We start from the raw sequence: 26,842 nt of genomic DNA, 5'->3' as shown, positions 1-26,842 counted from the left end.
CTGTCCCCTCCGCATTTCGGTCTTGTTTTGTCCCCGCTGTTCGCACTCGGCATCGGTACGCACTTTTAAAATTGAGGACTGTACTGTACAAGCGCCCGGACTGCGTGGCGGGACCCTCAGCTGCTTATCCTTTTGTTTTCTATAATCTTCTGAAATTTACAACCATGTGATATTTTTGGAAAGTAATGATAGAAGTGAGCGCCTGGACAAAAAATGTGCACGCAATTTTTTATTCCCTAAATCGTCCAGACAAAAAAAAACATCAGTAAAATAATGGCTGCACCATCCGAAAATATCGTTTTTCAGTTCGCTATTTGTCTACCCGACAATTGTATGTTCTTACACTGTTTAAGTTCCGCCTCCGTCAGTTATCTTTGGAAAAATGCAGCAAGTATGAAGCGAGCGACACGTTGAACGAGATCCCCAGTGCGCCCCAGAACTATCGCCCCGTCGCGGCTAAGATGTGAGCGAAACGGCTCTTGAAACCCAGCAGGCAAGCTGACAGACACACGCCGTAGATTGGGTGCAGCGTTCGCGAGTCGCGAGCAGTGACCCGCCGGCGCGCGCCACATAGTGGATGAGTGCCTCAACTAAGCGTCCCTACCCTTCCCCAGGGGTTTATGCAGAATTTCGATATTGGGGGGGTGTCAGTGGGATGTTTAGGGGGTTTGCATAAATCCCTAGGCAGGGTGCTTCTTGTGGTTGTGGAATCTTTTTGGGGGGGTGTCGAAGTCCTTCTGGGGGGGGGGGTGTATAAATCCCTGCCCTTCTCATTGAAAAGCGCATGACATTAATGTTTATACAGGCGGCGTTGGCCGAAACCCGAATACGCCCCCCGGGACGCAGCAGTCTTTGCCTATTTCTTTACGTTCTTTTCACGGTTCTCCTCCTTGCTATCCTTTCCCTATTCATTAGCTTTGATTTATAGAATTGATTGAGTGATTGATTGATTGATTGTAGGGTTTAACGCGCCGACGCAACGCAGGCGATGAGGCGCGCCGTAGTGGAGGGCTCCGGATTAATTTTGACCACCTGGGGATTTTTAGCCAAAATCTTGTACACACGGGCATTTTTTGCTTTTCGCCTCCATCAGAAAAGAGCTAGGCCGCCGCGACAGAGAATCGAACCCGCGTCCTCGTTTGATGCCACCGTGATTTTATGGTTTACTCTTTCTCGTACCTCATGTTCGGGCAGTCTACTCATTATCTTTTTTATTCCCGTTTATATTCACTTTTTTCCCCAAATGCCCATATATATTTCTTTTATCCCGAGCACAGCTTCTTCCTCTCGGTTAACGCCCATTTCCTGGGCAATTCCCTGAGTGGGTATTAGCGTTCTTCTGGCACCAACCGACCAATTAGAGCCGGACACGAGAAAAACGAAGGTGAAGAGAAAGACGACGAAGGTATCGAACATCACTTCGCGGCCACCACTACTACCAAGCAACTCACCCGGTCGGATTCCACGAGCTCGTACCGCAAGGTAGGTCTTAGATTGTTACCTATGGCAGAAATGAGACGATGAGAGCGGATAATGATTGTACACCCGCCCAAGCTTTATCAATGTCACGGGAGCGTCAACCGACCGTTCTGTTGATCGACGGAGCGACATGGCAAACTCTGCGACAGCAATGGTCGCAGCAGCCGTCGTCTGCTGGGCTGTTACAAGAGCACAACGCTGCCCCCGATTTTTTCCTTCGCTTATCACACTGCCTGCTAACGGCACAAAAAGGGCAAGGGAAACTAATGACCGCAGCCTAAAGAATTCCACGGGAAAATCTCGGGATGTGCATTTTTTCTAGTGAACGGGTCTTCTCGTGGACGAAGACGGCTAGTATGAAGAGTGAAATGATTCGGGGCTGAGCTCAGCTCCACGAAGACCCTAGCATACGACGGCCGCCGCAGCCAGTGTTTTGTGCGCATGCGGCAACTTCCCCTTTAGAAGGCTTCGGGTGCGTTCCAATTTACCATGCAATTTACCCTTTAGACGGCTTCGTTACCGTCTTCGCGAAGCAGTCAACGAAGAGTGCTTCGAGGAGACAGGCTACCATGCATGCTACCATGGAGGAAGAAATGCAGGCCACGGCTGCGTTCCCATTCGCGGACAGCTTGATAGACAGCTTATGAAGCAGTCAAATAAGGGGTCTATTCGATTCAGCCTGCATCTCTTGAACCTGTTCACAGCGGTGCAAAGTGGGTTCCGCCATCGGCGGAACCAGTGCTGCATTTTTTTCGTCCGCTTCTGCACCTCCTCGGCCTCGGCAGGGAGTGCAGGCAAAGCCGTGAAGACGCCCTGCACCCGTCGGCACCACCGGTGTAATGAACGGCGCGGTTCAGGTGCCGCGAGCTGCACCACTGGAACGAACGGTGAAGTGCTGCACCGCCTGAACTGGTTCACGTGGTGCAGGTGAAACGAATAGGAACGGCGCAGCGGTCGCCAACGCAGATCATAGAATTTCTTAGTAAGTATACTAGAGAGGAAACTGCGCCTCGTAAGCCATGTCGTCGTAGGGTTCATGGGAAGACCCCCTTTTTGGCTTGGGCTTGGCATGACAGTTGGATTCTTAAGCGGTTTTTGGGATTTGCTTTCTTCACTATGCATTAACACGTTTACGAGCTCTCGCTGCGCTCTTCTCGTCGTGATTTTTGTCTGCCGTTGCAGTGGTGCATGGGTGTGTTAGGCTTGCGATTGTGGTGAGGGTGCTCTCGAAGACTTCTGGAGAGCACTTACGGTGGTGTGCAGCGTGTTATTGGGACGCTGAGTGTGTGCGCGTAGTACGTTACGACGGTGACCACGGGCGTACTGCATCAGTTCTGCCGCCTCGATTTGCGAGAGTGATGAGTGAGCTCCCGACGAACGTCAGCGCTGCTTTTTATTAAAACGCCGTGTTGAGGCCGCTGGGCGTTTCGTCGCCTACGTGCAGTGGCGAGAGGCAGCAACGCCGGTCACACGAAGGCAGTTGGACGGCGCATTACCACTCCCATCGTAACCAAGCTAGCCACTGCAAGCGATTCTCCGCGCATAACTTATTTCACACCGCACTGCAACGTAGACCACAGGGCTGTGTTTTTGTCCCATTATAACGGAGTTAACCTGCGCAACGTAAGGTATCATTGTGTGTTCGGAGTCGTGAAGCAGGCAGGTAATGTTCACCATTGCCAAGGTGTAGTAACCACCATGCTGAATAATGTCTGCTAATCACTTCGTTGGTCTGAAACCTTAAAGGGGCCCTGAAAGGCGTTTTGAGCACACTAAATTGACTAGCGCAATCGTTAGATTGAGTCGTCAACATCATCTGTGCCAAGTATTACTCTTTTACGCGCAGCGGAAAGCTCACACTTTTGTTGCAAAGTTTGTCGCTTTTTTCTCACCCTTTCCTTCGTGTTTTTGGACGCCGCCATCTTCACATGTCTACATCATCGATTCCCAGATGTTCGTCATGAGCTAGACATCCTGCCATTGGGCGGCTTTTTCACGCACTTCCGGCAAAGAGATGAGTCGTCTGCTCAGTGTCGGCTCGCCGGCTGATCTGCCAGCGGAGTGCCGGAGTGCTTGGACATTTTACGACAAACGAAACAAGTGTAAACAAACGCTTAACCGTTTGTATTGAATGCAACAGGGCCATAACACGACATGAATATTCTCTTACTTGAGTATGTTCCATAAAGAAAGCGTTGAAGCCCCGTGGCACTTCTTTCTTGCAATCGCAGAGAACGCCCTGAGCCGAATGCCCAAGTTTGACGCATACATTTTATTCAACTTCCAAACAATCCAGAGATGCGTTTCGAACGAACACAACGTCACAACATGCGTTGCAAGTCCGAACCGCGATGGACAGACGATGGGTTGCCTCCTCCTGCCCCTCGTAAATTCGGCACTCACCTCGCGCGCGGTTTGCGGGGACGAAAAGCAAGTCACTTAACTTTGGCGCACAAGCCGAGATGGCTTTTAGCCACGCACACTGCACATACCCCATGCGAGGTTGAGTCGTACGCCGCTTGAGAAAGATAATCCAGACCATAGGAAGCACTATCCACCCGCAGAAGCACAACGTCGCATTCCATCGCGAAACAAAGGCGTCCACAACACACACACCATCGCCTCCTGTAATGCCAAACGCATCTCGCACTTCCAAATCGGAGTGAGTATTATGCCTGCAGTGCCCATATGCCGCGAGGTGGGGCCCCAAGCTGAACCGGGATCACGCAACCGTAACTGACTTCTAGAGCGGTTTGTGCCTTGTTGCCAGGGCAACCAATGTTTGATATTGTCAAATAAATGGTGCTCGCTCCAGCGCTAGAAAGCTCAGAGCCGCGGCGGAGCGTGTTTTGCCAACGTTGCCGCTCACCACCACGCGTCGCCCCAAGCTGAACTGGCGTTTTGTGCACGGGTTCTGTTCGGTTTAAAATGTCTTTTTCACATGCCGCCGGCAGGAATTACCACCGCCACAAAATAAGACCCGGCACCAGCGGGGCCACATCTGATACGGCGCTTTTTGGATAAACAGTGCGCTGTGCATCCAAGGGAGCGAGCGCAGGATCCTCCCCGTGCGGCTGCGAGTTCGCCGCCGATAAAAAGTCGCGTGCCGCCGATAGCAAAGTTCTCCAGCAACGTACACCACCGCGAAAGGGCAAGGCCAGGCCGCCGCACACATGGGGCCACATTTTTCGTTTGCGTTTCCATCCTTGAGCGTAGTGCGGGATTCATGGTGTCAACAAATCTTGTCCGTAGCAGACGGCTGTGTGAGCAGCGCAATAGCGGAAGTACGTCACCGCCGAGGAGCGCAGCATCATGGGAGGGAAGGCTCGCTCGCCGTCAACAGCGGAGAGTAAGTTGAAACGAGGAGGAAACGCGGCGCGACGATAATGCGCGGTTTTTGATTTACGATTTCTCAGCTAATACTCATCGCTTCAACAAAATTCTTGCGGGAGGAGATTGCTAATACATTGCTTTATTTGGTTAAATGTACATCCACGCATCGGCGGAAGGTATTTCAGGACCCCTTTAAGCCAGCTGATAATAGGACGTGCAGCCAGGTGGGAGGTAGAGCTGCACACGGGACAAAGGTTTTTTTTCGTTGTTACCAGCTGTAGGAACCAAGCTTTAAATCCAGGCCTCAATAGTGAATGAGAAAATGGTAACTAGTTGCGCTTAGCCCTGGTGCCAAGCATTTTTTATGTGATCCCTGTCAAGTTACCGTTTTTAAAATAATCCTTTCTAGGGGCACGTTCAAGCTGGTATAATGCCATGCATTCAACAGATTCTGAACAGTCCTTGATGTGTGCTGTCACATGCCGCAGAACAATATTGCATTTCAGTTGGTACTTTTTGCAACAGATCTTATGATGTGCAATGCTTTGAAGCCCATTTCTTCTGTGTTTAGCATGACTGAGAACTTTTCTGCAGCAATCTTACAGATAATAAGTTATTGCTTGTCAAACAGCACAAAAGTACCACTACAACTTAAAACTGAAATTAGTCAGGGATGAGGTCTTGCTTGTCAGTTTTCTCTCTCCAGCAGTGATGGCAATGGCAGCTGAGTGTGTTGTGTCGGTGCAAGGACAACTTACCTTTCGCATATATATTTAGAGGTGTGTGATTATCAACTTTGCATCTGTGAATTGAATACAAAAAGTTAAGGCCGACCTCCATGCAGCGAAGTTGCTCGGCGAACTTGGCGCGGCGGACGCCGCGGTTTGACGCGCCGCTCAGTTTTCGTCCGCCCCAACCTCCATGCAACGTGATGCGGCGAACGCCGCCGATGGAAGACGGGACAGGAAGTACAAGGAAGTTCAAGGCTGTGATTGGCTGCATCTTCAAAATGCAGTTTGCCGCTTCCGGTCGCGTTCGCCGCCGCGCGTTCGGCATCTAGCTCGCGTAGATCGCCGGCGAACAGCCGTATTTTCGACGCCGGCGGTGGAGCGGCCGCCGCCGGGCGACGTTCGCCGCCTTTTCGTCGACATTTCGCTGCATGGAGGTCGGCCTTTAAACGTGGCTGTGAATTGAATAAAATATTTTTGAATACGAATAGTAAAAGTGGGCTGCAAATTGAAAATTTTCAAACCACACTATCTTTGTTTTTGTGTTTTTATAGTGTATAAAGCGTGACTACATAAAAAAAGACAGCTTAGGCAGTCAGAACTAGACACATCTCTGTTCAGGTACTTGTGCTTGATATGCAAAAAATTTAATGTAACAGAAAAAATAAAAAAGATGTGCAAAGCAGTGAAATAAGAATTTTTCATACATTGCCATGGAGAAATATGGGTTCCTCAAAATACTGTGAACACAGTAAGCTCCTCGAGATATACATGCGCACTCTGCGCCACCGAACATATAAATAGTCGCGACCTTTCAACACCCCTCTTCATTGTGAACAAGGGACCCGTAGGGGCCCCGGTTTGCTTATTTGTTTTTTGACATGGCGAGTGCCTGTTTGTATTTCGTCTAAGTAAGCATATTAAAGTATATGTAATATGATCAGCAGCAGTCCTCCCCCCTTCAATCATTGAAAGGAGCCTGGGCATGCTAGTTGCTGGTAAGACGTTACCAACAAGACAACAATGATGCTTGATTTCTTACTCGTGCCGTAAAATTCACAGGAAACCTATTTTTAAATTGTACATTTTACCCGCCGTGGTGGTTCAGTGGCTAAGGCGTAGCGCTGCTGAGCACGAGGTCGCGGGTTCGATTCCCGGCCGCGGCGGCCACTTTTCTGATGGAGGCGAAAAGCAAAAACGCCCATGTGTACGAGATTTCGGTGCACATTAAAGATCCCCAGGTGGACAAAATTAATCCGGAGCCCTTCACTACGGCGCGCCTCATCGTCTGCGTTGCGTCGGTGCATTAAACCCTACAATCAATCAACAGATTGTAAATTTTGCCCTCGTAGTGTTGCACTTGATCTAACATCCACCACAGTTAGCGATCACTTGTTTGGTGCAAGACTTCCACATCGGACTTTTGGCACGGCTTCGGTGTCGGGTGAAAAAACCAACCCGTAAGGTCTTGCCATGTAGTGAAGCTTGAAAGTTTGCAAGTCTTGTTGAAGAGCAAACATTCATTGCTCTACCATTTATAAATTTCAAATATTTGAAACAGTGCTGCAACTCGAATACCAAAAACTATTCACAAAGTATTCTAAGTTGCGAATGTTCACACCTTCAAATATACTGACTGGTCACTTAATTATACAAATTTCATTAATGAAAGTTCCAAGTGCTGTTCGGGGTTCATTATGTAAGTTTGACGCATATATTTGAAATCATTGATAAGCGTTGGGTGCAGTTGATTGGGTGGTTAACCTCCTCCCTGTCTTCCCTGTACTATCTCCTTTACAGGATGGGCATTCATAAGGGCACGTGTTGGGTGATGTGTTGTAGTATGTGTAGGTTCGTAGGCATCTGTACAACGGCTTTGGACTTTAAGAGGTCGATGAGGGGATCTGGTGGGTTTTTTCTGCTTTCTACGAATCCCTGGGCAGTGAATTTGTGGGCAGCAGGGAGTGCCCGTGTAGTTTAACCCTTTGAGGGTCAAATTTTTTTGCCAAATGCGGCCCCCCAGGGTCAATTTTTTTATTGCTGATTTAAATTCTTCGGGTGAATCTATTTCGAGAAAACATTATCGTAATTTTTTTAGGGTGACCATAAAGTGACAAAAAAAAATCGTTGGTGTTGTTACATACATGTGGTTTATTCATGAGTAGCACAAGAAACATTCTAAATAAAAACGAGAGTAACAAGCCGGCACCTTTTGAGTGAATCAAAATCAGACAGACATCAGTTTCGCAGGCGCAAAAAGGCGGAAGCACCCGGAGGACGATACCGAAACCAGCCGCTGCGCGCGTGTGGGCGCGCGCGGCCAGATGCGGGAGCGATAGACTGCGCACCGCCATATTAATTAATGCATGCTGCTCTTTCGGTATACCGCGACCGCGCTAGGTAAGTACGCCGCACATGCCGGTGGTGCTGCCCAGTAGGAGAGTTTACAGATCGGTGCATTCCATCAAAACTGCAGCGCTTGCAAAATTCACTTCTTTTCTGAACGATACAGAGTCCACAGTTGGTCTGAGTTCTCCACTTCACGGTCGCTCGGGCCGTGTCCAGTCAAAGCGTTGGCCTGTGTTTGCAAACAAATGAAGCGTGTGAGAGGAGACGCCAATATGCCTGCATACTCGTGAAGAAATGAACTGCATCAAATGCGTATCGGTCACGCCGAAACTGAAACTGAAACCAGTTTATTGGGAACTACTTCGCGCAGTAACAGAGCAGTTAGCTTCCCCCTCCCCCTACCTCAGTAGCTTTCGCTCCATTGCCACAGACTTCCTCCCGCTGTACAACAATTAAAACAGGAGCAGTCCCAAAGGAAATCAGTGCACCTTTTTTAATCCGCCGTTTAATTTTTATACTTACAGATGAAGGCGGCATACATCGCTGCCACGGTCGTCAACTTTTTGTGGATAACAGCTCCAAGACTGGTGTACATCAGTAAGATTTTATCCAGCATTTTTAATGGATTTAAGCTTCCTGTGGCTTTCTACTTGTTTGCAAGCTCATACATTTCTTCGCGTGAAATCAACCCAAACTGAACGTCCCAATCAACCGGTCAATGCCAAAATAGTGAAAAATACCTCAGGGGCACTTCGATGCAGTGCACCCGAGTTGTGGGTTAACTAATTAAATGACTAGGGTGGGTGAGATTGCGCATGCCGTCACCCAAATTCCATAGAGTTTCTTAGTAAATATACTAGAGAGGAAACTGCGCCTCGTAAGCCATGTCGTCGTGGGGGTTCATGGGAAGACCCCCCTTTTTGGCTTGGGCCAATTGGCATGACAGTTGGATTCTCTAGCGGTTTTTAGAATTTACTTTCTTCACTATGCATTAACACGTTTACGAGCTCTCGCTGCGCTCTTCTCGTCGTGATTTTTGTCTGCCGTTGCAGTGGTGCATGGGTGTGTTAGGCTTGCGATTGTGGTGAGGGCGCTCTCGAAGACTTCTGGAGAGCACTTACGGTGGTGTGCAGCGTGTTATTGGGACGCTGAGTGTGTGCGCGTAGTACGTTACGACGGTGACCACGGGCGTACTGCATCAGTTCTGCCGCCTCGATTTGCGAGAGTGATGAGTGCGCTCCCGACGAACGTCAGCGCTGCTTTTTATTAAAACGCCGTGTTGAGGCCGCTGGGCGTTTCATTGGTTTCGTCGCCTACGTGCAGTGGCGAGAGGCAGCAGCGCCGGTCACACGAAGGCAGTTGGACGGCGCATGACCACTCCCATCGTAACCAAGCTAGCCACTGCAAGCGATTCTCCGCGCATAACTTATTTCACACCGCACTGCAACGTAGACCTCAGGGCTGCGTTTTTGTCCCATTATAACGGAGTTAACCTGCGGAACGTAAGGTATCATTGTGTGTTCGGAGTCGTGAGGCAGGCAGGTAATGTTCACCATTGCCAAGGTGTAGTAACCACCATGCTGAATAATGTCTGCTAATCACTTCGTTGGTCTGAAACCTTAAGCCAGCTGATAATAGGACGTGCAGCCAGGTGGGAGGTAGAGCTGCACACGGGACAAAGGTTTTTTTTCGTTGTTACCAGCTGTAGGAACCAAGCTTTAAATCCAGGCCTCAATAGTGAATGAGAAAATGGTAACTAGTTGCGCTTAGCCCTGGTGCCAAGCATTTTTTATGTGGTCCCTGTCAAGTTACCGTTTTTAAAATAATCCTTTCTAGGGGCACGTTCAAGCTGGTATAATGCCATGCATTCAACAAATTCTAAGCAGTCCTTGATGTGTGCTGTCACATGCCGCAGAACAATATTGCATTTCAGTTGGTACTTTTTGCAACAGATCTTATGATGTGCAATGCTTTGAAGCCCATTTCTTCTGTGTTTAGCATGACAGAACTTTTCTGCAGCAATCTTACAGCTAATAAGTTATTGCTTGTCAAACAGCACAAAAGTACCACTACAACTTAAAACTGAAATTAGTCAGAGATGAGGTCTTGCTTGTCAGTTTTCTCTCTCCAGCAGTGATGGCAATGGCAGCTGAGTGTGTTGTGTCGGTGCAAGGACAACTTACCTTTGGCATATATATTTAGAGGTGTGTGATTATCAGCTTTGCATCTGTGAATTGAATACAAGAAGTTAAACGTGGCTGTGAATTGAATAAAATATTTTTGAATACGAATAGTAAAAGCGGGCTGCAAATTGAAAATTTTCAAACCACACTATCTTTGTTTTTGTGTTTTTATAGCGTATAAAGCGTAACTACATAAAAAAAAGACATCTTAGGCAGTCAGAACTAGACACATCTCTGTTCAGGTACTTGTGCTTGATATGCAAAAAAAAATAATGTAACAGAAAAAATAAAAAAGATGTGCAAAGCAGTGAAATAAGAATTTTGCATACATTGCCATGGAGAAATATGGGTTCCTCAAAATACTGTGAACACAGCAAGCTCCCCGAGATATACATGCGCACTCTGCGCCACCGAACGTATAGTCTCGACTTTTCAATACCCCTCTTCATTGTGAACAAGAGATCCGTAGGGGCCGCGATTTGCTTATGTTTTTTGACATGGCGAGTGCCTGTTCGCATTTCGATTGATTGATTGATTGTGGGGTTTAACGCGCCGACGCAACGCAGGCGATGAGGCGCGCCGTAGTGGAGGGCTCCGGATTAATTTTGACTACCTGGGGATCTTTAACGTGCGCCGAAATCTCGAACACACGGGCGTTTTTGCTTTTCGCCTCCATCAGAAAAGCGGCCGCCGCGGCCGGGAATCGAACCCGCGACCTCGTGCTCAGCAGCGCAACGCCTCCTGTTCGTATTTCATCTAAGTAAGCATATTAAACTATATGTAATATGATCGGCAGCAGTACTCCCCCCCTCAATCATTGAAAGGAGCCTGGGCATGCTAATTGCGGTTAAGACGTTACCAAGACAACAATGATGTTTGATTTCTTACTCGTGCTGTAAAATTCACAGGAAACCTAAGATTGTAAATTTTGCCCTCGTAGTGTTGCACTTGACCTAACATCCACCACAGTTAGCGAACACTTGTTTGGTGCAAGACATCCACGTCGGGCTTTTGGCACGACTTCGGTGTCGTGTGAAAAAACCAACCCGTAAGGTCTTGCCATGTAGTGAAGCTTGAAAGTTTGCAAGTCTCGTTGAAGAGCAAACATTCATTGCTCTGCTATTTGTAAATTTCAATATTTGAAACTGCTGCAACTCGAATACCAAAAACTATTCGGAAAGTATTCTAAGTTGTGAATGTTCACACACCTTCAAATATACTGCCTGGTCACGTAAGTGTGAGTGTGTAATAAATTTATAGAAATAATTTCATTAATGAAAGTTGAAAATGCTGTAAGGTGTTCATTATGTAAGTTTGACGCTTTTATTTGAAATCATTGATAAGCGTTGGGTGCAGTTGATTGGATGGTTAGCCTCCCTGTCTTCCCTGTACTATCTCCTTTACAGGATGGGCATTCATAAGGGCATGTGTTGTAGTATGTGTCGGTTCGTAGGCATCTGTACAACGGCTTCGGACTTAAGAGGTCGATGAGAGAAAGTGGTGGGTTTTTTGCTTTCTAGTAAATTTGTGGGCAGCAGTGAATGCCGCCTCATGCCCTTGTAGTTTAATAGGGCGTGATGTCCAGATGAGGTCGATGATCGCTAGCTTTTCTATGCGTCGTAGTCTATTTGAGGTTTGATGCATCCTTTTTGATAGAGGCGACATGCTTACTGGAAGTCATTCGTCAAGCTCAACTTCAATCAGTGCTGTAATGAACTAAATAGTCAATTTCCTTTGTTATTTTTCTCTTGAGTTCGATAATGCGATTCAGCAGCTTACTAGAAGTGTGGACAAATGCCATGCATTGGGTCCTCTTTTTTGTCATTCAGAAGCCTGTACTGCCCTCTTATGTTGCAGCGTTACGCAAAACAAATGATTTTTATTTTATTGCCAAACATAAAAGCAAAATACTGCATGTCATTTGTATGCTCCGTGATCGCTAACTTGGAAATAGTCGAAACTATTATTTCTTTTGGTAGAAAACATGTTTTAAACCGCGCGTCATGCGAAACTGCGCCTGCTGCAAATTGTCGGACATTTCGCGGCGCTGAAGGTCGGCGAAATTTTTTTTTTCCCTATTTCGCGCAAAAAGCAACCATCCTTTTCAAGCTGTTGCGTAACATTACGTCACTTTTACGCAGGCTGAAGTTGCCAATGTGTGACGTAATCGTTCCCGCCAACTGTTTAAATTACGTCACGCCTTCTCAGCCAATCTCAGAGACAGCGTGTATTACAGGCCTACGTTGTCATGTCCGGTGCAGTTGGTCTAGTTTTTCATTGCCGGCCAAGAATTATACGCTTTCAGTAAATAGAAATAAGGAAACTTTACAACTGTTGACAGTAAACGTCATGAAACGTCAGAATGACGAAACCGCACACAACCACTTAGTAAACCGAAAGCACGCGACCAAAATTGAAAGCCAATCAGAAAAGACTTTCGGCAAATTGCCCAATTCCCCGGGAATTTGTGCAGTCGAGAATAGGTTCCCTAGTCCCTTTTGATGCGGCGCAGGGGCTAGTTGGCGCCACAAGATGGAGAAATAAAAGTTTACTGTTTGTTAGCTGCACTTGGTGCAGTAGTAGACAAAATTTAAATTTTTCTGTGAAGCTACGGTTCAAGCTCGGAGGTATGCCTAATCTTTACAACTTCAGTGCACCTTTTTTAATCCGCCATTTCATTTTTATACTTGCAGATGAAAGTCGCTGCAGCATTGTTGGCAGCAGTCATTTTATTGTGGCTGGCTGCTCCCAGGGTCGTATACATCGGTAAGATTCGATTCAGCATTTTTAATGGATTTAAGCTTCCTGTGGGTTTCTACTTATTTGCACCAGTTTGTAGCTCATACATTTCCTTGCGTGAAATCAACCCAAACTGAACGTCCCAATAATCAACCGGTCAATGCCAAAATAGTGAAAAAATACCCCGGGGGCGCTTCGATGCAGTGCACTTGAGTTGTGGGTTAACTAATTAAATGACTAGGGTGGGTGAGATGGCGCATGCCGTCACCCCAATTAAAAGGGGGGCAATTCATCAATATCGTCATCACTCGGTTGGCCAATCACTGCAATCAGCGTAGGTGGAGAGTCTTTTTCCATTTGTAATTTATACCATAGAGTTTCTTACAAGTATTTGTATGAAACTCTATGATTTATACGAACTTGCGCTGGATATAGACTTGAGTGTTATTGTCTCCGTGAATCCACACTAACGTCATGCTTTCTCTGTGATTCTTCCAGGGATAGGTGGAGCACTTGGTTTCTTTGTAATTCCTCAACTAATTTTGCTGATGTGCGGATTCGGACCGTTCGGACTTCTGAAGTTTTCTCTCGCCTGGCTATACCAAGAAGCATTCGTAGGAGATGCTGCACCACCAGTTATTTTTGCAGTACTTCAGGAATGGGGAGCATCGGGAATGCCAGTAAAGGCGCGCATGGTAGTCTGCGTGTTCTGCTGTGTAACGATTGCATTGGCAACGTGTCCGGAGAAAAGTGACTGCAAGGCCATCATAGTAGCCGACCAATGCCCTCAGGAAAATCCTTGTGGAACTAGACCACGCTCGATGACAGAGTGTCTGGACGTTTTGAGGGACCTGAGCATTGCCATCGAAGAGCTGACCGGCATCCTCGAAAAGTATTATTACATGTTCAGGAGCGCGCTGGAACACATAGGAGTGATACACGTGTAGTTCCGTTGGAACAGGCCGGTGATGAAGTGAAGCACGAGCAGAAACAAACCGATGAAACGCCTACGTCAGGGCCTGTCAAAAGGCGGTACACCTGGCTGTGTCTTCTCTTACTGGCCAAGACTCGCACGTTTGGGGTCGCTGAAGTTCAGGGACTAAAGAGAAGAAATTCTCTATGATTGGAAACCGGGGCCGTGACGATAACAGAGCGTCGCCAGGCGACGCCTTTGGTCCCCGGGTCACCGAAGTGTTGTGGGACACTCCCGCCGCCTCTGCGGTCGTGCGCTCCAACGAGACGTTTAGCTCAGGCCGTCGAACGAAGCCCTGGCGTCGTCTTCATCGGGGGGTCGTTGGCGCCACCTTCGGCAACGTCGACGTGTGAACAAAGTGACAGTGTGTGAACAGTTGTGCTAGCTTTCATCTCTTTCCTTTGTGATTTTTTTTACCTCTGATTCCCCCCCCCCCCTTCAAGTAAAGATTTGTGTTTTTTGTGTGATTTTGTTGTTTTTTGGTGTTGCAGTGCTGAACGGCTGAACATGCATGCAGTTTGATAGTAATCAACCCTGCATGACTTAAACCATTAAATTATTTTGTGTGGCCATTTGCATGTGTCCCTTCTTTAAACTGGTTTGAACTGGTTTCTGCTGGTTATTCTACTGGTTATTTGAATTGGTTTCTGCTGGTCCTAGCTAGGCCACTGCTGGTCTTAACAGGGCTTCAGTTGGGACCAGCAAGGCTGCAGTTGGGACCAGCAGGGCTGCAGTTGGGACCAACAGCTGCTCCCAGGACTTATTTGGTACCCAGATGGTCTCTGCTATAAGGACCTACTGGAACCAGCAAATCATTAGCAGAAGCCAGCTAGGACAACTACATCTCAACTTTCTGCTGCTAAAACGAATAAATGTAAGCCTGGTCCAGAAACAATTGGAGCACTCCAGTGTATGTGCCCACACTTTGTTGAGTCCTGTTTTTTAGCTATTTCTAGGCATAATATACTCGCCGAATATTCTAGCAGCCATAATTCTATTCTAACCCAGAAGAGAAAGAAACGGCAACGGCTGCTGCGCCTCGGGGATCCTTTCCCCCGGGCCGCAGCAGCCGTTGCCTTTTCTTTTTCCCGGGGTGCTCCAGGGGTGAGCCTCATACCCATGGAGGAAAGAAAAGGTTAGGATCGAGCTGGCTCACCTAAATGCAGTTTGTGCTCAGCTTGGCGTATGCCATTTCGCCACGGCAACCTTTTGACTGAAGTAAAGTTGCATGATGTTTTCCTGGTTACCGCCAAGCAGGTCACTCCAGCATCAAATTATTTTAATGTGTCCTGCATGTCTTGTCAAACAGGATTCCACGCTATCAGAAATGACATTTTCCTGGTGACACGGTGGCCTCCTGCCAAGTGCCTACTAACCTTGTGTCTGCCAACCTTGTGGCTGTTTCGCAGGAGCATGCTGTCAGCGAGTCTGCGATCACTAGCTAGTCTTGGGAGTGTGGCCAGCGGCAAGCCCTCCCCTGGCGCTGGCGGCAGCAAGGTTCGGCTTGAGCTGACCTGGCACTGTCCGTCTGCTTTCCCGCTGAAGGGGAAAAATAGAGCAAGAAAGGAGGGTACTCCCTTAGCCAGGCCACTTACTCAAGATGACGCATCGACTACTCAGACGATAAACTTCCTTATAGGCGGCCTGTCATACTCAACTACTGCACCACCGCTATTATGTGCCATCTGTTGAAGAAAGGCACTCGCTCACAGCGGCCCTTTGCACGATAGTGGCAGCTTGGGCAAGTATGCAGCTAGTGCCAGTGCAGCGTACGCATATATAGAAGTTGCCACGGGGGCATGTTAGTCAAAGGGACTCTGCGTTCTGGTCGAAACGAGACGTGTAGGCCCAGGTGGCACGGTCGGAAGCTAGGCGCATAGTGCATATTCGTTGTGTTGTTTCTTAGGTAGATATAAAAGTTTGCTCATGGCAAATTCTTGAATATAATTGAATGCTGGCTGTGCTAGTCTATTACAGTGGTGGTAGTTTTAGTCCACCAAAGTTGCTGAATAAGTTGATCGATATTATTTTTACTTTTATTCACCTGTTGTGGTATGTTTAGTAGTACAGTCTACGCCCGTTACAACGGACCCTCTTAATCCAGAAAAAAACGTCCGCTGCAGTTAAAGCAAGCAGTATCCGACCGGGGCACAAAAGTGGGTACTTTGGCCGGTATTGCATATACATGGACACTTTGTTCTTTCTGCGCACCTGCAGCACCTCTACACAGTGTTCGCACGAGGGCAAAGGCTCGCCTAAAGACGGTTTCCAAAGCTTAGCACCGGCACTTGGAAAAGGCCTAGCGCATGTGGTCAAGTATGTAAAAGCACGTAATAAGCTGAGAAAATAATGCAAGAATATAACTAGGAGCATTTATTAACCAGCTACAAAAATCAGAATTAGCTAAGCTCTTTTAAATCTCTTTGTGACGTGGCAGAATTTCCTGAAACCGTTCGTCAAACGAATTGGATCGCTGCCTGACGTTCCCCCAAGGCAGCTGCCACATTTTTTACGATTTTAGTCTGGTCTTTAAAACAGCTGATATGAAATAACCTGATTGGCAGCTGTGAAATCGAAAGTTTGACCAGTTGGACTGCGCATGGCCACCGGCAGATATTACACAATGTACGGGAACCACCCCCTACTTGAAGCATTTCTCACCTTTTTCACCGAACGAAACAGGAACGATGCATGCGCGGGTATAATAAAGACCGAACTTCACTGAACCCAAGTTCTTTATTACATAAGAAAAAGAATAGACGAGTGCAGACTCGACTCCAAGTGGACCACTTTGAGTATTCGATCGATAGTACTGTTGTTCTGTCTCACCGGAGTCGCATTTATCGGCAGCGGCCTTGTTTTTTACGGTCGAGCGGACCGTGTGCCTAGACAGGCATGTACTTCTGCTGATGTCGGCCCGTTTTTCCCCACGTTCGACAGCGTTAATTATGCTTAATTACTACCTCGCCGCTCATGCCGCTGGTCACACAAAAAATAACGAAGGCCACTGGCACTGGCTTGGCCTGGCTGCGCCAACAACCCAGTTGCGAACAATGTTGCCAGACAAAAGTTTTCTTGCCAAACTAAACAAAAGAAAAGCATATCGGGTGCCGGCCCCGCAGACGTCCGCTATAAACATTTAGTCGAAACAATTTGGGCCTGAAATTTAGTCTGTTGTAGCCGGGTGTGTTATGATTGGAGTGGACTCCATTTAAAATGCATGGGGACCAAACAAACCAACAGAAATGGCCTGTTGTAACCGGAAGTCCACTGTTGCCGGATCCGCTGTGACGAGCGTAGACTGTATATTGAATTTGCTCAGGTATTAGTGCCCTGTGATTCAAAACATTCCCCCACACACTAATGAATGGGAAATGCCACAGTAAATAATCCATAAAATTTGTGCTGTATACGTAGGTTGTTTCGGGGAATGACCACAACTGACTGAAAATGCATCGTTTGCAGTCAGACACATTCCAGCACTGTTAGAGATGGAGGTGGTATTGTCACGCTAAACTTGAGCAAATGGCCATTTTATTATTTTTTTCTGTGTGCCTGCATGTGGGACAGCATAGGGGTGACCACGCTCAAGGTGAACATGGGAGCACGTACCAGTTTGTATTCATCGCAACACTTCCCGGCATTGCCGCTAGGCTATTGATCATGTGCACTACATGTGTTGTGAGGCTGTTTTGCGATCGTGTGCACCGTATCACCGAAGCGTTTTTGTTATCTGCAATGTTCCGCATCGTCTGTTACTCGTGTTTTCGCTGCAGTGACGGTTTCCACTATTGCACACCTGACAATCGAGTCTGCCGTAGTGGCTGAGTGGCTGAGGTGTTGGGCTGGGGAACCCAACGACCCACATTCAATTCTCACATTCAATTCACATTCAATTTGAAGATGCCTGTGTGTCGAGATTGAGGCACATGTTTGCAATCCAGACATGGTCAAAATTAACATGGAGACCTCCACTGCAGCGCACTTTATAGACCAGGTGTAGCTCCGGCGTGTAAAACGACAAAATTTGGAATTGAATTATTTTGCAGTGCCACATTTTGAACACTGAAGTTGGCTTCAATCTCAGAACTAATAGGGAAGGTTGCATTTTGATGAAACCTCGATTTTTTTGTGTGTTTTTGTCCTAGTGCAAGTCATATGAACCCTTATGCTCTCGTTCCAGCACCTACAGCCATATTCTAAGTGTGAGCATATGCTTTTATTAACATTGCCATGCCCATGTTTGTTGAAGGTTGTACGCAGACAGTACAAAGCATTATCGAGTGCGTGTGAAATATACAGGAGCTTAGGCATAATGTGGGGAAAGGGTGGTGTTGATTTGTCACTGCCGGTAGGCTAGCTTGATTCATCTTGATGCAGAAACTGCATCAAGATTGAAACGGCTGTTTATGGACAGAGTTTGCGCTGAGTTGAGTGCCACTTGCTGATACAGCAATCAACCAAACGCCAGCAATCAACGCGCAACATGGTAGGTGATGAAGGCGCACTCTGATGACATGGTGCATGGGATAGCAAGATAGCCTTGCTGCAGGTGCACTGCCAATCTGTGAGAGCTTCATGGCAGTGTCGGCAAGCATCTCTGGTAGTACCGTTTGGCACGCATCCCCACATCCACCTTAAGTGTGTACACCACCGTACTTGCTGGTCAAGATGCACAGTGGGAATTCTTTTAGCTTGGGAAACTTGTACGGACCTCTTTACAAGGAATCACAATGGGATGCCACTGCAAGTGTTGCGTGTTACATTCGCCTGTTGCATGATAGGGCCTTCTAGTCAATAAATACATTGTAAAAAGTGACATTGTTTCCGTGATTCTGCTTGTGTGCTCAGATTGGCAGTGATGCTGAAGTATCTGAGGTCGGCTTTCTTTCAGCTTAAAAGTAATCGATTTTCATCGAAGCAGGGAGAGCATGTTTGCCCTAAATACTGGCAAATGCTTTATTGGTGCTACTGTGCTCGTAATACATTATTGCATTTTCAGAAGAGTCTATATCATCCAATTACAACCAGCCAGTTTTAGTCAAGTCATAAGTTCAGTCAGTAACCTAAGGTGCTGAAATTCGCAGCACCTGTTTGGTTATACCTCGGACATAACCACGCAGCAAGATTGCCAAGGCTCAATAACAGGGCCAATAAAATGAATTTCAATCAGTCAGTCAATTTCAATCAGCAAATTATAGTTTCAGGAGACACTGAAATTAAGAGCAGTGTGTGTGGTCGTCTGATTCTGTGCGCTCAAAACCGCCAAACTGTTTGCCTCGCTTTTACTACTTTCCGCTGTCTTGTATCTGCAATTCACTGAGTCCTGCCTCACCAAGCTCCAGACCACTTCCTTCAGCACTGATGCTTCCACGTTTCAACCTAGCCACTTTACCTTTCCCTTAATGTCACCAGTCGCCGTCACTTCAACCTCGCCACCAAACTTCTACAGCCTATTTCATATGTCCATCATTAGATGACTAAGGGCAGTATTCTGAGTCCCTCCACCACTCCATCTGCTCCCTCCACTCGGCTGAGGGGAGGATTCCGCAATGCTTATGCATGGGGAAATCGATTTCAAGGATCTCCTTCACTGAAGGCTCGAGTGGACAAAGGTCTCAGAATACTAGGGTAAGTATTGCAGCACCAGGAGGTAACACCACATGGGTGACCCCGCCCTCAAGTCCTCTGTCTACTGACCGTGCTCAGCACAACTTTATAAATGTAAAAGTTTATGTGGCCCTGTACAAACAATAATCAAAACAGATCTGCACAATCTGTTGTGGGGGCTAAACTTTGCAAAAATCGACATAACCATCTCGTGGGTGCCTGGCCATGTCGGAATCCATGGAGCATCAAACTTGACGACACGTGCATAGCTTTCAACTGTGTCCAAGCCAGCTGGATGCCTTCAAGCTGTGAACATGGCCCAGAAGAACACTGGGCCGCCATCACACAGCACCAGAAAGGCTCTCTGGCCTCCCTAGTTAGTTGCACACCAATTCCCTCGTCCTACTCTCATTTCCAACAAGTCCACGTCGGACAACTTATGACTGGCACAAACTTTTCTTCTGCTAAACGACAAAAGCTTTTCCATTCTCCTAATCAAGTCATATGCATCAGCTGTGATATTGTGGACACTACTAAACATTTTCCTTGGACATGCCCTCAATTTCAAAACAATTACCTTCCTGCAAACTTTAGACCAAATTCCTTGAATCCATTATAACCACTAAAATTAGCCAAAGCAGTCGGGAACTCTTTCCTGCATTTTGTATCGCAACCCACTATTTTTCCCCTGCTATTTCCCACCCCCATAGCTTGTGGTTGCCCCTGATGTATTGCAACAATATTTGCGCTTTCGGTGCAATGCAAAATGTTAATTAAACGTGTTTCTATGCTGCGCCCCCACCTCTAAACCAACAACACCTCTTCTATTCAGGAAATGAATGAGCAGAGTTGAGCTGAAAACAATTACAATAAAAAATCATGGGTCTTGGGGTGGGGAAAAACATTGCCATTACTGGGGCCAGAACCCGGGCCGTTCGTTCCAAAACCCACAATTGCACCCTTAGGCTACTCAGGCAGCTCGGAGGGGTAGCTTTAGCAGTTGCATAAAAGATGAGTGTTCCTAGAGGAGCAGGAGATGGCACTGTGTGCGCACAGGAAGTGCCGGGCTTGTACCCACAAAGAAACGGAATCTCGCTGATGCATTGGCAAGGTACCGTTGTTTTTCTTTTTCTTTCTTTTTTTCTTTTTTGTAAACGTTTAAAAGACAAGATCTTACAAAGTCCTAATGTCAGCTGCACCTCGCCTGGTGCGTGTCGCCGGTGGGAGTGCTCCTGCTATAGTTTGTATTTCTGGAGAGGCACGCATGCAGGCAACCATGTGAGTGCGCCGTTACTGGTTACGTCGGGCTTCGCGGAATGGCGGTACTTGTCCGTGCTAAGCACATGATGTGTGTTGGGCTTTCCAAACTGTACCCCACCGAACGCAATGTAATGCCTCGAATCCAATGTGAGTGCGATTAATAACCTATCTGTTGACACCACCGCTGAGAATCAGGTTGAAACATAAACGACGCACGCCGGAGTTTTTTTTTTTTTCTGCGGTGTGCGGGTGCCGTGGCACAAGCCGCGTCATGTCCGTGACCATTTCCAGTGTTGCCAAGCGAAGAAGTTGACGACTAAACTTTTCAGTGAATTCCACCCATAAAAAAAAGTATCGCCGATTGTCCCACTTCCGTTTTGTTCCGTGTGGTGCACCAGTGTCCTTGCGGGTCCTGACCATGCGCCTCACCTTTGTATGAAAATTCTGCGTTATTACGCCCACGCATACAATGATTAACGACATGCCTGCTGCCTTGGACGCTCCACGAAACTCGATCGTTTAGTTGGGCCCCACAAGCCGACACACGTGTTCCGCTGTCACCTTGCCCGCCGCCAGTTGCAGATGGCGATCATGTTCGGATCACTTCATTGGGAGGCCAGGAGTGACGGCAGGCTCGCATCGCCTCTGCATTTCAGCTCCTAAAGTACATTGTGTGTAGTGTTGTGCTCGGCACGTGATCTTGCAGTCACCTTCACAAAAAAAAAGTACGGCGGTCGTATACTTGCCATACTCAGTGAGGTTGGACATTGTCACAAAATACGGTGGCACCCCGCTGGTGGGTTCGTGTGCCATTATTCCTGTTATTAAAGAAGCACAATTGTGTCATGAAGCAGTGAAATTATTGCCCAAGGACGCGGGTTCGATTCCCGGCCGCGGCGGCCGCTTTTCTGATGGAGGCGAAAAGCGAAAACGCCCGGGTGTTCGAGATTCGGAAGATTTCCAGTTGGTCAAAATTAATCCGGAGCCCTCCACTACGGCGCTCCTCATCGCTTGTGTAGCGTCGGCGCATTAAGCCCAATCAATCAAATCAATCGAAATATGTTCATATCAACAAGAGATTCCACCTTTGAAACACCGAAACCCGCCTATAGCTTCTCCCGCAGGGAAGTAATCGCGTGCCATGCGCAGGTTGGCATTATAACCTGCACCAAGAATTATACGAGAATGACCCCAATCAAGAAAACTTCACTAAGTGTAATACATCGGTGACAGCAGGACATATCATCTGGATGTGCCTCGATAATTTACTGAAATGTTCGAGAAATTTTTGTTTCTCTTGGGCGACTCTGGCCTCGACAGAACGGAGAATGGTTTCAGTCCACTGGTCGCACACGCTATACCATACACACGCGTCGCGAGGCAGAGGAGACACAGCGCGCATTCGTTGCGTTTGTTTTCCTACCCGACGGACCGAACATCATCATCCCTGGCCCACAGCCAATCCCAAAACCTTTTCTTTCCTCCATGGCCAATCCCATCCGGGCCATCCTAACCCTCCTCCTTCCCAGAACCCTGTCCACAACACGGCCCATGCCGAGAACAAATGGAAATAAATGTTTCAAAACCATGTAGATATGCCAAGCATGGAACACGTTCTGCACGGGGAGTGATGTACAGCGAGGGCGGTGCAGTATATAGAATAGTAGAAAGCGTTGTAGAGTTTGTTTCAATATGCAATTGTTTCAATTGTATATTGAAACCCTCTCTATAAAGTTTATGAATGATTCTTATTTATTTATAGAGGGTCACTCAAGGATTAGTCAGGGCAGGGGATGGTGCTTTGAGAGCGTCTGCATTCTTTGTGTATCCCCGTGGTAGTAGTTACAAAATCCACAGGGACGTGACAGCCTCTTTTGGGAGCCCCCGGCCCAGAGTCATGGGGTCATCGTCATCCTTATCGGTGCCCGTCGTCACGTCGGCGGTTTGATAGCGCGAGCTGCTCAAGGGAGCTGCTTCGCCTTTTTCACAATCGCCATTTTGCAAATAGAACGCCGCCATATCACCGGGACGTTGCGGTCCGTGGTCTCTCCCCTTATTTTACACCCGTGCATTCCACTAGAAAGCGCAGAGAGGAAACTTCGAGATATGGGGCTGAGCTTTCACTAGACTGGCGGGAAAGTGAAGCACCGGCGAAAGTAATAACTGCATGTCGCTTTTTCGTTGTTCAGCAGTTTCGGCATTCCGTCGCCGTCGTTTCCATTACATACCATTTTTCCGCTTGTTCGACCATTACAACGCGACCCGTCCAACGTACCCGAGCCACCCCAGCTGCGCTAGAGGCCTCATCTTGACGCCTCCGCACGCGGCTGATGTTCCGTTTTGAGTGGAACCGGCGCGACAGACAGGAAGACAGAAGGAAGAACACACGCTCCACAAGCCCTCTCCGTCTTGCGTCCACGTGACCTGTTACCTACATCCCTTTAATATTGCTAACGCGAGAAAAGTAAACTGCTTAAGAGCTCACATTTTTGCACACGTGTAGAGCGCCTTGAAAACCTTGAATGTGCCAAGGTTTCTTGTGCAATTAAAAAAGCTGCCATGTATGTCACGGCGAAAACTGCAGCTATACAGGTAGCACTTAAACCCACGAGCTCATGAATGGGGCTTCAAAGGTGTCAAAGCTCATCGATGTTTAGTTTACCAAGATGCGCTTCGCACATAAACATTTTTCATACTGTATCATTTACTCAATGGAGATGTACGCGCACTCGAGGCTTCAGGGGAAAAAGTGCAGGAAGCTCACACCAACGCGTAAGACTTGAAGGTATACATAGCGAAGCTGTACACAACTTTCACGACCATCATAAAGGTTTAAGTCCACGGTTGCAGCCTATTTGCTTCCTCTTCGCAGCCGGCGCAACGACCTTTACTCCATCATTGCTGCTGTGAGCTTTCTTCGTTTTTTGGAAGTGATAATGACATCACCTTGGAGGCGCGTACACTTTATATGACGTGTCTCTCCCGTTCCGAGCAATTGTTGCGACGATTACGGCGGACGCTGGAGGTGTTTTCCTTTCTTTTTTTTTTCTTTTTTTTTTTGACACTCTTGGCCAATTTTCAAAGTGGTGATATGCTTGGCTTGCAATCGTGCGCCATTGACGCTGGGCAGTCGTCGCGAGGCATGCACACACGAGCACTCGGCATTTTTTTTTTTTAACTGCTGGGTGGTCGCCGCAACGTTGGCCAATCTATATATATATATATAAGCGGGTATGCTTGGCTTGACAAACTTGCGCAGGGGATGCTTGCCGGTCGCCGCGATGCACGCACATACGAGCTCTAGACATTTTCTTGGTTTTGTTAACTGCCGGGCGATCTCCGCGATACCCGCGCTCACGTGGGCGCTCTCGGCAATTTCTTTTTTAACTGCGGACAAGAAAAATTCCGATTTACCGAAGAGTTTCTATCTTAAGATCCAGTTGCGTATACCCAAAGGTGGGGCGGCGTTGGAAATTGCGCAGCCTTCCATATGTGCACCCTGGGAGCCGCCTGAACTAGCACTGATTACTGTGGCCAGCCACGCCTTGCCCATATATCCCACCTGACAGGTCACTCCGGAGCACCTACCCCGTGCTCCGGATTCGCTTCTAGCAATGTATATTTATACCGCACTAATCTGATTGATTGTAGTGTTTAACGCGCCGACACAACGCAGTCGATGAGGCGCGCCGTAGTGGAGGGCTCCGGATTAATTTTGACCACCTGGGTATACCTTTAACGTGCGCCGAATTTTCGGACACACGGGCGTTTTTTGCTTTTCGCCACCATCAGAAAAGCGGCCACCGCGGCCGGGATTTGAACCCGCGACCTGGTGCTCAGAAGCGCAACGCCTTAGCCACTGCAGTGGCTAAGCCTCCGTGGCGGGTACCGCTGCCTTCACAAACCTAGTACCAGTTAGGTATCTTTAAAATTTGTTCTGCATAACACAGCAGATGGGCGAGTGATCCACAATTAGCTATAGAGTGGGCTCTTGATAAATGTAAACCTGAAAAATGGCTAAAGCGATTAATGAAGGGAAGACCAGCCTGTGATTCCGTAACCCAGCGACCCTTTTGCTGATGTAGACAGGTAAGCTAGGCGGTACCGATTTCCTGCCGTTGCATATTCAGCCTCTTGCTGCGCGACAAGCGTGCAGGGTTCGCCACGGGGAGAGGGCGATGAATTGCGCTTTTCGCGGCAGCGACTAAGCGCACGCTGCCGCGCAACAGACGCGGCCACATGTAACAGTAAACCCTCGACAGGCCGTGCACCCACTCCGTCTTAAGTGGGACTTCGTTAAAATCAGGGGTGATTTTCTCTCTTTGCCTTGCAGTGAGGACAACGAAACACTAAATATAGCGATTCCATTATTGCGAGGGTATCTGTACCTGCGGCCGTCCCTGTGGTGCCCGGGGAAGAAAGGAGTCCGTCTGCAAGGAGGGTGCACTTGAGTGCGGCGCGTGCAGCGTGGCTTTATTGGTGCGCAGTCACATCTCGGTGCGGGGCCGCGTCTTGACGTAGACGATGAGCACGATGACCACGGCGAAGGTGATGATCACGGGAACCACCAGGGAGAACATCTTCTCCTGGATCTCGTTTATGTCCTTGCGCCGCTCTTGCTTTTCCTTCTGCGACAGCCGGGGCTTGTTCTTGTTTCGGCTCGCCATTCCTGCGTACAACAGACACCGCGGGATTAGTATGGGGACGGTATGAGGACCTGAGACGTCACCCCCTGCCTGCCCGGTATACGGCGTGGCGAGCTCGGCGGCGGGGCCGTTCTTACCCACGTCGGTGCTGGCACAGCCGCTTCTGGCATACCACGGCCCCACGCAGATGGGGCGCCCTGCGCTGCTGCCTCACTCGCCGCGCCGCTCGAAGTGTGCGCGCTCGGAAGAGGGAACTGCCTTTGCGCCCTGCTGCAGAAGACAGGCTGGGCACCGAGGTCCCTGCGCGACAGCGTCCTCTCGCCGGAATCGCCCAGAGCCGAATAACTGTCCCGCGTGGACCCGCGTGGGCAGAAGAAGAAGGCGCGAGCGGAAATTTCGTGTGCTGTACTCGCACAGCGCGTATACAATATGCGACGGTCGACACTGTCCGTTTATGACCGGCAGCTGCGATGTAGATTACGAAGCGATTTTGCCCCTCAAATGCGAAGTTTCGGGCCATATTAGGCTTTCATTCTTACTGTTCTTCTGCATCGTCTTCTTCTAAATTTCAGGGATTGTTGGCCATGTACTGTCGTGATAAATTGAAATACGACCAGCGGAGCACGTGGCTTTCAGTACATGCCGCGCAGCCGGGCGACGGGCCGCGCATGCGCAGTGCGAACAAGTTACGAGAGTTAGTGTCCAACGTTGATATGGAAACACCGTCGTTCGGCGTGTGAGCGTTACGGTTTGTCCTCCCAACGCGTTGGGCGCCCGCTCACGCAAGCGTTATCTAACTTTGTTACTGCGATGAGTGAAAACGGCGCACACAGCTATATTCCGGCCTTTATTTTTTATTTCGTGCTGAGCGCCCAACGCACGATAGAAATACGACGGTCTTTCGATATCACGGTTGGTCACGAACTCTCGTAACTTGTTGGCACTGCGCATAGGCAGCCCGTCGCCAGGGTGGAAGCCACGCGCTCCGTTGTTCGTATTTCAATTTATCACGATAGTACTTAGTGAAGAAAAGTTGTCGGCCATGCCAATTCGCCGCGTGCAAATTTTTTGCTCTCGAGCGGTTTTTTGTTGGGGATGGTCCGACAAGCCGCCCCAACTCTTTCTGGGGCCGGATAAGAGCAATCAGTTAGGGTCTGCTCCTTAATGTCTTCTTCCCTCGTGGGCAAGGCAATATATGTCGCTAGGACTGTTACTGGCTAATCGGACGTGTAGTTCCCCTTCCGAAACAGCCCCAAGTTTACTGCAAAACGAGTATGCCAAGGATTCCTACGTATTCATGCGTCATTCGGCTCAGTTTGCCCAAAAAGCCTGTCACCGAAATTCCCATTGGCGGCGACGGACTGACAACCTATCCACTTGGGTGGATTGGCCACTGACGATGACAGTAGCTGTCAGAAGATCTCGACTATTCTCATGTGCGGCGTGTACTGAAGTCCCCATTGGGTATACATGCGACGGCACTACGTCGCACGTCAGACCAACCGTGGAACCGGTCGGTCTCACACATAAAGAGAATTTATT

General features: G+C 48.3%; 1 protein-coding gene and 1 long non-coding RNA gene across 5 annotated transcripts in view; one reads left to right on the top strand and one right to left on the bottom strand.

Annotated features, from left to right (window-relative positions):
- The first annotated feature begins 760 nt into the window (after nt 1-760).
- Nucleotides 761-14,358, top strand: LOC144170634 (uncharacterized). The gene is made up of 4 exons (XR_013322647.1): nt 761-1,482; nt 8,414-8,486; nt 12,766-12,838; nt 13,310-14,358. It is a non-coding gene; the product is annotated as an uncharacterized LOC144170634 (long non-coding RNA).
- Nucleotides 14,359-25,096: 10,738 nt separating this feature from the next.
- Nucleotides 25,097-26,842, bottom strand: part of LOC144170633 (single-pass membrane and coiled-coil domain-containing protein 4 homolog) — a 59,995-nt gene continuing 58,249 nt past the window's right edge. For 3 of the 4 annotated variants that reach the window (XM_077700551.1, XM_077700552.1, XM_077700554.1), the window contains one exon: nt 25,097-25,323. In XM_077700551.1, coding sequence (XP_077556677.1) covers nt 25,142-25,323 — 182 coding nt within the window. In that variant the 3' untranslated portion in view covers nt 25,097-25,141. Of the gene's footprint in view, nt 25,324-25,437; nt 25,601-26,842 lie in introns of all 4 variants that reach the window. The other variant, XM_077700553.1, reaches the window with a different exon arrangement.

This window comes from Haemaphysalis longicornis, unplaced genomic scaffold (assembly GCF_048455015.1).
Source record: "Haemaphysalis longicornis isolate Haplotype H1 unplaced genomic scaffold, Haemaphysalis longicornis Haplotype H1 scaffold_2, whole genome shotgun sequence".
Classification (NCBI taxonomy): Eukaryota; Metazoa; Arthropoda; class Arachnida; order Ixodida; family Ixodidae; genus Haemaphysalis; species Haemaphysalis longicornis.
Note: the sequence above shows the minus strand (reverse complement) of the source record. Positions and strands in the feature narration are given on the sequence as shown.